General features: G+C 40.5%; 1 protein-coding gene across 1 annotated transcript; it reads right to left on the bottom strand.

Moving 5' to 3' along the window:
• Positions 1 to 853: 853 nt before the first annotated feature.
• LOC145403011 (PI-actitoxin-Avd5a-like) lies at positions 854 to 4,898 on the bottom strand. The gene is made up of 3 exons (XM_080274841.1): positions 4,805 to 4,898; positions 3,574 to 3,729; positions 854 to 1,450 (listed from the first exon to the last, which is right to left on the bottom strand). The coding sequence occupies exons 1-3, from the start codon at positions 4,866 to 4,868 to the stop codon at positions 1,434 to 1,436; spliced, it is 237 nt and encodes a 78-aa protein (XP_080130967.1). The 5' UTR covers positions 4,869 to 4,898; the 3' UTR covers positions 854 to 1,433.
• Between the last annotated feature and the right edge of the window lie 7,223 nt (positions 4,899 to 12,121).

Genomic DNA, 12,121 nt, shown 5'->3' on the forward strand with positions numbered 1-12,121 from the left:
AGATGGTTTACCCAAACTTTTCTTATCAGCTTTTCTAGTATCTTACAACACTGGTCAGTGATACTGGTCGGTAGTTGAGTGGATTCTGTCTATTCCCTTTCTTGAATAGCGGAACAATGTGTGCTTTCTTCCAAATATCAGGTAGTTTACCTTTACTTAAGGATTCCTTGAATAATATATACGGTATATTGGTCTACTTAACTCTGCTGCACATTCACGTAGCACCCAGCCTGAAATTCCATCAGGTCCATATGCCTTTCCTTTGTCTAATTTACTTAACTCTTCCTGTACTTCTTTTTCTGATATTTGTATAGGTGTCAATAGATGTGGGCATGCATGTTCCATAGCATCTCTTTCAAAATTATTTTCTATAAAAAGTGATTGGGAATAAATTTAGTGCTTCAACAATTATATTTCTCTTGCATATAAATGATCCCCTCGTCCGTGATTGACTGAATTTTATCTTTAACTTTGGTTTTCCTTTGGATGTAGCTGTAAAATAGCTTAGGTTAATCACTACTTTTATTTATAATGTCTTCCTCAAACTGTCTTTGTGCTTCCCTCCTTATCCTTGTATAATTATTTCTTGCCTGTTATTATAGTTGTTATATGCCCTCCCACTGTTGTGTCCTTGTAACTGTTCCACAGCAAGTCTTTTTTCTTTTGATTTTTTACATTCTGTATTGAACCATTTCTGTATTTTCATTTCTGTTTGTTTATGCTGTGGAATATAATTTTGGACTCCTATTTCATATTGTGTGTGTGTGTGTGTGTGTGTGTGTGTGTGTGTGTGTGTGTGTAGGAACCGGTATGTGGGAGGAATAAAAAAAAATTATGTGAACATTATGCTGTACTTTATTCAGTAAAAGAAACTGTTTGCAATGGGCATATAGTTTAAATATCTAGATTACAAATTAATAACATGTCAGTAATTTGCTCATAAACAGTATATATTCCTAAAGCAAAGTTCGTGCAACTATTAGAACATAACTTCGTTTTAATATTTCTTACTTAATGTATAATTGTTGAATACAGTTTAACATCAAAAGAGATGTACTGTAGAATCAATGTATGGAAAATTTTCAAGATTTTTCAATTATTTTTTAGAAATCACAGGCATGATATAATTTTTAAACTATCAATATCTTACCCACCTAATCCGATGACATATTTTGCATTCTATCTTTGTTGTGACCAGATAGTTATTTCAAGCTAAAGAAGGATTTTCCGACCAATCAGTACGAAAATATCCTCAGCGGAATAAAAATTGTAGCCTGTGACAAGGGAAAAAAATACAGATACGTCTTTGGGCTGAAAGGGTTAAAATTTACACGACGGTTCCTGTTGCACCATTGTCGGTGGAGTGGTGGTAATCCTGCCGTCACCGACATACAACTGCCGGTACACTGCACCTGGGGCCGCCACATCTACCGTTATGCGTACGGCGAGGCTGCAGGACACAATACAAACATTGTAGGCACATTGATAATAAGGGTTATTGGCTAAAGAAGTACTGGGTTTAGTCAATACATAATCTCCACACACACACACACACACACACACACACACACACACACACACACATCTATATCTATCTATCTATCTATCGATAGATAGATAGATACATAGATAAACAGACAGATAGATCGATCGATAGATAGATATAGTAATTTACATACTTCTTGTATGCATATTGGGTTGAATGGAAATACTGTTTCTGCATTATTTAATTTCTGCTCGATGCTTTCGATGCGTCCGGCTAAGCTATGTTGATTCTCATTTAGACTTCTGTGTAGCTGTCCAAATGTTGGTGTATTTGGTAACGTTTCTTTCCTTCCTGGGAACATCTTCATACCAACCTGATGGCGGGTGGAGCAAGACCTCATTGTACGACGCGTGCCGACACGGGTTAGCATGTGACTGGTCTGTCAGGAGCGTGTGATGGATTCTAGAACCTTCCATTTAATGCATATGTTTTCAGTACCTTTCACGTTCTCTACTTTCTCACATGCTTCTCCAGATCCATATAGGTAGCATATATTTTCTATCCCTTCTCAGTTTTCACCCTAACGGTGTCGACAAATGCTCTCTCATTATCTCTCCAGCTACAAAACAATTGCCCTGATACTCTTCCACCTTTCCCATATAATAAGGGAGCTATTATGCCTGACTACAGTCTCTGACACTCTACCCTTCTTCAAGACCAGTCAGTACATATTTAAGATCTATTGAACCTCTGTCTCTCCCTAATTTTTGAACATTTCCTCATTCAGTCCATTAATTTTTGATGCTTTTCCCATACTGACTTTCTTCATTGCAGCATACACTTTCATCCTACTGATCCCTTCTTACCTTTCTGTTCATTCCGTCTATTCCCCAATTACATACTTGTGTATTTTTACTAGAATCGTTCTTTTACACTTTACAGCTCCCCAAAATGTTCCCTCCATCTGGTCGCTTCTTTCTCTTCTTTAGCATTCTACTATTTTATTTTCGTGCAATCGTTTTCCTCTTCTCTTCACCTCTTTCCAGTTCCCAGCGAGCAGTTTTATCTCTTTCCAGTTGCTACACATTTTTATTTAATGTATTTCCAACCGAGTCTACAACTTCCTTCTTTCCTTCCACAGCTCGTTTCACCCAGTCATTCCATCACGCTGCTGTTTTCATCCCACCCTCTTGTAACCCCATACACCAATCCAGTACTACACAGGATATTTTTCTTACACATCCAGATCATATATACCAAGTTTCCCCACCACTTCTCTCCTGTACTCCATCACTTTTTCCCTCCTCCCTTTTTTAGAGTCACATGAATATCAAAGGAAACCGGTCTCTGCACAGATCCTACGACACTGCGGAGGTGTTACATTGTTACTTGTAGCCGCGGTTCACCAGAAACGAGAACCTGGTGAACTGCCGGCTGTTTAACCTTCTCCAGCAACCCATCATCCACTTTCTGGGTGATAGGTAAGGAGTTGAGGGACGTTACTTTGCCCAGGCAGCGCACCTGTCCAGTTAAATATGTGCCACTGCATGAAGGCACCAATCTCCAGCACCGTCACTATACTAAAAAAAAAAAAAAAAATGTTCTTCAAACGGTTCTCTCTTTCGTTCTTTGTTTATACTGTTGCGACGTCCATTAAGTAGAGACAGAGGATAAGGCGAATACAGTATATTGTGCCTAGTGGTCCTGTTCTTTGTAACACTGGAAACTGACTAGCACCTTTTCTTTAACAATTTATTTTGCATGGTACATTATGCCACTCTTTTCAATGCTATGCTTATGGCGATAATAGAGACATGGACTCCATCAGCAACCTAAAAAACGATATTGAGGCGTAATGTGAGGAAGATGTATTATTAAATTCGGAATATCACTCTGAATACAACCCATATCCTTACCCTTCAGCTGCCTCCACACTGCCTGTGTTGGTGTCATGGGAGACTTAGTGCTGCTTTTTCTCTTACAACATGTGGCGCACATTAAATCTTAATATTCCTTGTATACTATGTACAGCTTTCTAACATCAACTTACTTTTCATCAATAATAGACAAGACGAAAATATCCTTACTTCCACAGCGCCCACGGTGGGCGAGTGTGATGGATGGGTTGTGGCACTGAGCAATACCAAGGAAGCAGGTGTTGCTGTAGGTCACCCCGTTGCTGCCACATACGGGGTCGTACTGCAGGGTGCAGAACTGAGGACACTGTCTTATTTGTCCGTAATCTGGAAAAAAAAAAAAAAACACTGAAAAATAATGCCTGGAATATATGAGAAAAACTACAGTAGTTGGAGTGAAGAACTTCTTAGAAATGTACTCCTCTAATGAAGTAAAGAATCGTTTGTCAGTCGTTAGAATGGTATGTGAAATCTGATCAAAAGGTATTCGAGTTTTAGCTGGTGAAAAGGAAAAAAAAAAAAAAAAAAAAAGGCTTACTGAGGTCAGACTTCGATCTGCTTCAGAAAATGCCTCGCACGACTCAAGACACTTATCCCAGCTATCCTTCCTTTAGTGGAAACATTTTGTATAGTCAGGTTTGGGGGATGCCAAGAAAAAGTTTGTCGCATTTGTCTTTATCCCATTTGTCCACCAATCTCGAACCCTTCAGCATCATATTCAGTTTAGAAAATAGCCAAAGGTCGGCTGGGGCCATGTGAAGAGAATACAGCGCCTGGCGGCCTGTGTGATCCTGTATTTGGCCAAAACATCCTGGATGAAATGGGATGGATGGGCTGAAGCGATGTCATGGTGGAGCTGCCAGGCCTCTGCCTCCCACAACCCTCGTCTCCTGCGATACCTTCTGGAGCATACTTGTAATGAGCAACACGCTGGTAGTCGCGGGAAAATAAAAAATATTAGCATAAGCTTCACCTCCCTTCACCTTGATTCATCGCCAGAAGCCTGCTGAATCTTCTTGATGGTTTCAGATTGCGTGTCACTAATCATTTAACAAAATTTGATGCAATAACCTTGCTTGTTTCCCACGGTTATCGCGGCACAAAACGAAAATGCGTCCTCAAACACATGCTTCTCGGCAGTGACCGAGCTGGGCGGCAGCGCTGAACATATTCGAACATGCGCACAATGATTCAAGGTCATGGCCCACTGTCTCGCATCCCCTTGCTCGTACTGGTTTATGAGAGAAAAAATAAAATGGCCGGATACTTCTCGATCAGACCTAGTATATGTTCCTCTTGTATCGATGGGCGTTAATTAGGCACTTTATCATTCCAACATACCAATATATAACTCTTCACTTAATATGATAATATATTACGAAATTAGAATTTTGTTACCTACCTGCAGCCACAACCATCATCGCCATCATCATCACCAGCACCAAACACAGTCTTCGTTGCACCATCTTTAATGATACTACGTCTCTGCGACACGATTTCCTCTGGAAAGTAAATAGAAAAGGTAATTACAGTGGGATGAACTAATTCGCCAATGGCATGATATTTTTAAGCATTAAAGAATCTCGGCTGAATCATTGGTGATATGAATGACTCTTGAAGAAAAGTAGTCACTTTCTTTAGAACATTTATTCTGAAAACTTTTAACTCCTTTAGATTAAATCACTGGACAAGTATAACGACTTGTCAGTAATACACTCTTACTGATATATAGTGAGTGTTACCCTGCTCTACTTTTTTCTTTTTCTTTTTTTACCTTTTTTCGACAAGCGAACGAGAACGCAATCAGATATGTATGATGGCTGAGCACAGCTCCAAACTATGTTATTTCAGAGACTATTATAGCGACAGCGTATCTACGCATATTACTGGAAAGCTTATGAAAAAAGAACTAATGTTACAGAACTGACTTTTCAAAGACAAAAAATATCATCACACTGCAGAAAAATAGTACACCAAGTTAAGCAACTAAACCTGGGGTCGGCAACCCTAGGCACGCGTACCAGACTTTGGACGCGAAGTGCTATACTATGGCACTCGACGTGATCCAGAGTAACAAAGCGAATATTGAAAATGCGAAGAGAGAGAGAGGGGGGGGGGGCACATCCTTACTACTTCAATTATAGGAAAAATAGATGTCCTTGTATAGTAAATGATGTAGATAAGATCCTTTCACATGATTCAATGAGTTAACAATGAAAATTTTTGCTACCCGCAAAGAGGTGTGAGCGAGTACTGCTAGACGTTGACGAGTAGAAGACACGTTCGTGCTACCCGACTGGCCGTTAGTGACGCGTCAGGTAGCTGCTCAGTCACGTTAGAGTCGCCAGTTACCACAAGTGTCGGAGATACGGTTAAAATAGCTACTGCCAAGAAAGCCAAGCTTGATGTGCCGTCATTTCAGGCATCATGGACAAACGATTTTGGATTTATCCGGAAGAATGATGGTGCTGTGTGCTCCCTGCTGTGAGAATGTTGTGTGCCGCACATCGAGAGTTAAGAGACACTGTGAAGCAAAACCAAAAGAAAACTTTCAAAGACAATGCAGACAAGGCTGAGGCTATTGAGAAAGCAATATCCACCTATGAAAAACAAAGCATTGTGTTGAAGAACCTGTGTGCTAGCAAAAATAATTTAACTGAAACAAGTTACAAAGTAGCTCTGTGTATTGCAGAACATGGAAAACCTTCCATTGGTGGAGATTATATAAAAGCTGCATTCCTGGACTGCTCAGAAGAGTTATTTGATGGCATGTCAAAAAAGAATATTATCATCTCAAGGATAAAAGGCATGCCTGTCTCTGCTAGAACTTTAGAAAGGCGCATTTCTGAAATGTCTGCCAATGTAAGTGAGCAACAAACTGTTACTTTAACATACGCACCTGTGTTCAGCGTGGCCCTGGATGAAAGTGTGGATATAAATGACATTCCCCGGTTGGCTATCTTTGCCAGGTATAGTGACACAGAGATACGCGAAGAGCTGTGCTGTCTTAAACCTATGCAAGATACTACCTAGGGAGAGGATATAATGAAAACATTCACTGCCCATTTTGAGGACTGAGGTGTTGACATTAGAAAATTTTTTGCAGTTACAAAGGATGGTGCTCCTGCTATGGTACGAAAAAGCAAGGGCTTTACCAAGCTGCTTGAGGATAAAATTGGGCACCCCATCCTGAAATTGCACTGCATCATTCACCAAGAAAATCTATGTGCCAAGATTTCGAACTCTGAACTCAAGAATATGATGGTTACTTCAGCAAAAATAGTGACTTTTCCTGTTGCATGCTTTTACACACAGGCAGTTTCAGTCTTTTCTTGAAGAGGTGGAAAGTGCATACAAAGATATCTCCATGCATAGCAGTGTCAGGTGGTTAAGATGTGGGAAGGTTTTGGAGAGATTTGTGGAGTTCTTTGATGAAATTAAGATCTTTTTAACGGAAAAAGGCCAAGCCTATCCTGAACTGGAGAACAGAGACTGGATTGTAAAATTGTGTTTTAGATATCACCCCACATCTCAACGACCTCAATCTTCGCTTCCAAGGAGAAGGACAGACTTTACTGGATTTGTATGATACATGGATGGCATTTGTGGCAAAACTTGCCGTTTCCTCACTGAATATTAAAAATGGATCTTTCTGTTACTTCAAAAACTTGAAGAGCTGATCCGCAACTCATCCTGTCAACACCGCTGATATTGAAGTCTACATGCAGGAATTAGAGTCCGAGTTCTCAGTCAGATTTCAACATATACAACACACTGGCCCAGTGTTTTCATTTTTTATCAGACCAGACAACTTTAAATACAGCGACTTGGTAGTTTCTCTGTTCCAGTGGATGGAAACTGAGGAGTTGGAATTGCAGCTGACTGATTTTCAGGCCACCTCTTTATGGTCAGCTAAACTCAAGGAGCTTCAAGAAATACTGAAAACAACTGTGGATGATCATGGAGCCTCCATTCTAAGCTGTTGGACATCACTGCCTAATTAATTCAACTGTATGAAGAAAGTTGCATTGGCATTAATGTCAGCCTTTGGATCTATGTATCAGTGTGAGCAGGTGTTTTCACACCTGAAGCACATGCTTAACCCGCACCACAGCAAGCTTCGTACAACAGATCATTCTGAGGGCTGAAGCTCAAGGTATCAAAATATTCACCCGAAAAATCAACTCTGGCTAAAGGGAAGCAGGGGAAAGGATCACATTAAAGAGGTTAGTAAATATATATAGAAATCTAAATATTTCTTTAGCAGTGTTTGTTGTATCACCAGAAGTCATACCTACCTATTCAGTTATTCGTTTTGCATACAAATATGTTCTATACACGACAATAAGACGTTTGCATGTATAATATGTATGTTCACGATGTATTTTACTAATTAAGACCGTTACACTGTCGCTACAGTGTTTTTAAAAAATCTCACCTGGCACGCAGTGGAGAAAAAATTGGCATTAATTATAAATTGGCACACTATGTTCAAAAGGTTGCCGACCCCTGATCTAAACTCTTCTTTCAGAAATTGTTGGAACGATATTAAATCTATTCACATTGCAGGAAAGGGTATGAATTGTCAGACATTAATAACGTGACTTTTCTTAACATTTCCAACCATTATTACTAAACAAAAAACAAAAGAAAGCAAAACTGTACCAAGTCTTTGTTATTTCGAAAAACCATTAAAGCTAAAGCGAATATACGCACATTGCTGGAAAGACTACGAATAACTAACTAGTGTTATATATGTGAGCTGCCTCAAAATTCCCAATTTAGAGCTGAAAAAAGCACCAACTTTTCAGTTAGCTAGAGATTTATTGAAGTTATAGAGGAACGACGCACATCGTTGAAAAATTCTTGGAAGAAATGCCAATTAGGTATTGCTCGTGTCTTGCAAAATTCGCCATAGTGCTGAAAGATGGCAAAAGAGCCAATTTGAGCAAAAAAATTTAGTCAAGTGTAGAGGCAGCCATGCTTTGGCGTCAGGATCCAAACTTCCAAAGCACCTAAACTGTCAGGATACACATTCTAAAATAAGAAGTATCAGTTCAAAGGGAAGTGGGACTAAACACTTCGTTTAGCTAAACTAGTAATACTACCAAGCTTGCTCGCTGAAATCTGTATCACACTTTCTAATGTGGACGCCTATACCTTAATTTTTTACTCTGTTGGGGAAGACTCAGTCGCCATATAGCTCAGTTACTGTCCAAACGTAATGAGTGTGACTAATAACCAAGGAGATTCATCAAATTTCAATGGACTGCAACTTACTGTAATTGTTCGAGCAAGCGAGAGCCGTAACATGTAACGGGGTGGTAGAACACAATGACATTTTTTACTTTCGTAAAATGATTAAACTTTTGGCTGATCTATGCACATCGATGGAGAGTTTTAAAAAGTAGCCGACAGTACTTAAATTACTTTTAAAGTTCGGCAAAAAAAAAAAAAAAAAGTTTCAGCATGTCTATGCACTTTTTTTTATTTTTTTACGTGTCCGACTCCGGGGCAAAGGCTTCAGGGCCTATTCCCAAGTCCCAGTAGTCCTCCTTGGGGCCCAGTAGTCCTCCTACATCTCCACATGTCACCACTTCGGCGGTAACACCCACCGTCCATATTGAATACATGCTAGGGCTGTCTCATACAGGACTGGTGTACTGGTATTAGAGGGGGTACTTTTATGACATGTCGGCGGGCCTTCTGGTAGATCAGAAAAGTCTGCTTTTAAAGAAATTCAAATCCTTAAACGATTCCCTACCCCAGCCGGGATTCGAACCTGGGTCCATTGTCCGCCTCTCTATCGATTCTGCCACCGCCTCCCGCCGGTTGGAAAGCTTATCGAAAACTAATTGGTATTACCTGGGTGATTTTTCCCAAATTTAAGATAATAACAGTGAAAAAGTGAAAAGTTCGAACGATCTTGCTAAGCCAGCAAGAGGAAGCATTATCAGGCATGTAATCAGGTGAGAAGGTACAGCACCAAAGGTGGCTAATTTCACAGGCTTATAAATGAACAACAGATCTACGCACATCGATTGAAAAATTATGAAAAAATAATATGTGTCACTTTGTGACTTCCGAAATTTGACATGATACTAAAAAAAAAAAAAAAAAAAAAGCGCGTGCGCGTGCTTGTGTGTGTGTGTGTGTGTGTGTGTGTGTGTGTGTGTGTAAATATACATATCTATCTATCTAGCTAGCTAGCTATCTATATATCCCACTGGAGCCCAGTGTCCAGTGTATTGGACAGAACTGGGAATTTTCAAATCTTGTAAAGTAGGGAACCCCCGGGGAGGGACCTATGAGCTTCGCGACTATGAGCCGATAGGCGGAGGGCGGTACGCTTGGTCCCCCCCCCCAGTGCATTGCCTCGCCCAGCAACTCTGGGATCCAATGGGTTATATATATATATATATATATATATATATATATATATATATATATATATATATATATATATATATTTTTTTTTTTTTTTTTTTGTGACCGACTCTGGGCATAGGCTTTACAGCCTGCTTTCAAGGCCCAGTAGTCCTCATACGTACCGCACACCTCTACATGTCACCACTTCGGCGCTAACACCCACCTTCCATATTGAATACATGCTAGGGCTGTATTTGAGAGGAATCAAAATCAAGCTTGGCTGAAAAGCATATAATGTATTATATAAGCTGCCTTTCTCAAAATTTCAAGGTGTGCATATCACCTAAATGGTACGAATACTTTTTTCATTTCATTTAATATAACATTAACGGCGTTGCTCGCTGGAACACGTTCTACAGTTTCAAGTGTAGACGCCTATAATGTCCATACCTTTATCCCTTCACAGTGAAAGGATCCCCACAAGCAGAATAAAATCGTCTGGTGGTAGCAATAGTACAATATAATGTACGTCATCGGAGTGGTGAGATAAGGTAAGGTAGCACCCAAACCCATTTTACCCCCTTCGAGGCGTTGGGGGCCGAGGCTAGGCTACCGTTGTTCAATTCATATAAGGGTAGATGGTCAGCCACCTCTCATAGAGGTATTAAATGATAGGAACACCTACGGTCACCTCTTGAGGATCGAACCTACGCAAGACTGACACACCAGACTGGGGCGTTCTGACCACTACACCATTGTTGGCTCAAGAGGGATCCTCTGCTGTACTGTATACTCACGCAATGGAGAGGTTGAAATGCTGCCACGTTAGGCCAAGGGTTGATATATAAGTGTTCTGTATCTGCCCCCCCCCTCCATGACGTCACAGGGGATGCCAGACGCTTATGGATGTATTCGAGGTTGCAGAGAAGACTTCGTACCTCTCTTTTTTTGGGTGATTTTTCGACGCAGTTTTCACCGTGATACTCTCCGTTATGTGCTTTTTATATTTCTAAAGTCAACAGAGTTTGCCTTAGTAGTAAAACTGAAAGTAAAAAGGTGTAGTGTACAAAATAATTATCTGAGAAAGAGTTTCTGCCAAGTCTCGTATGCAACAATAAATACTGTACAGCCATTGTAACGACACACACACACACACACACACACACCACAAAGCCAGTCAGGAGACAGGGCGTGTGTGCTGGGTAATCCCCAGGTCCTGTCCTCCCCTCTTACTATTTTTTAATCAGCCCATACCCCACTGACCGTGCTAATGTATGGCTCGGCCTGCACTATTGGTGCAGGGAATCTGTAAAAGAACGAACGATGTAACGACAGGAAACCATACTGAATTCGGTGTGGAACAGTGTCCAGTCCGCTGAACGTTTATCATAAGACTGTTAGCGAACGCAGGTGCGAGAAGCCACAGTTAATGATGCCAAGAGCACAATAAAATTACCCATATAGACAACATGGTTACTCTGCTTGCTTGTGGGTTTTCCTCGGAAATGTTCAAGCCGCAGGTAAAGAGAAAGAGAGAAAGATTCAAGTTTGTCACTTAGTCATCTTAACCGCCTTCACTATTATAACGTCATTCTTGCTATCACCTTTCTATTTTTTTCAGCATATGGGTGTGTTCTCTAGTCGAAGGTGATCACGCAGTTCTTTATAATATTTTCATTACCAGGTGTCTCTCTGCTTAAGTAAAGCCGTCTGTTATAAGCAAAAATAATTAGAAGGATCACAGAGAGAGTGCAACACCGCGTCCTACATGTGCGTTCCTGACAAAATCAACGGACCCAACATTTGACCTTGCCCCGTGACCTTAACCTTCGGTCATTTTCGCTCCAAATTTAAACACATGTTCCTTTCATGGTGACCAATAATTATTTTGAATCTGGTGCAGTTTCATCCAGTAGCTTTTCCACAGTGTTAACAACAGACAGTTAGACAAGGAAACCAAGCCAAGCACATAACATCTTCGGTATCTTGCGTGGCTTAAAAATGACGTCCACAGGCTGAATTGTTTAAAACTTATAATCATTGAAGGAAAGCAAGCCTCCACCTTCTGACAGACGTCTGTGAAACACCTAAGGTTGTCAGAATCGATTAGCCTGCATCCCACACTGCAGAGTGCAGTCAGCAATGACGCACAGAAACCAAATACTTTCTCTCTATGGAAAATCCGTAAGTGCATTGGTTTATACATCCACGTCGCATTATGTAAGAATATTGTTGGAGTTCAATTCTCGGATTGGCCAGAGTCTTGGACAAAGTTAGTTTCCTCCTATGTGCCTGTTTACTCAGCACTCCTACTGGGAACATGGGTGTGACATGGACTACTGCGGATCGT

Source organism: Coenobita brevimanus, chromosome 60 (genome assembly GCF_032717465.1).
Source record: "Coenobita brevimanus isolate Jiangsu-jjx chromosome 60, ASM3271746v2, whole genome shotgun sequence".
NCBI lineage: Eukaryota > Metazoa > Arthropoda > Malacostraca > Decapoda > Coenobitidae > Coenobita > Coenobita brevimanus.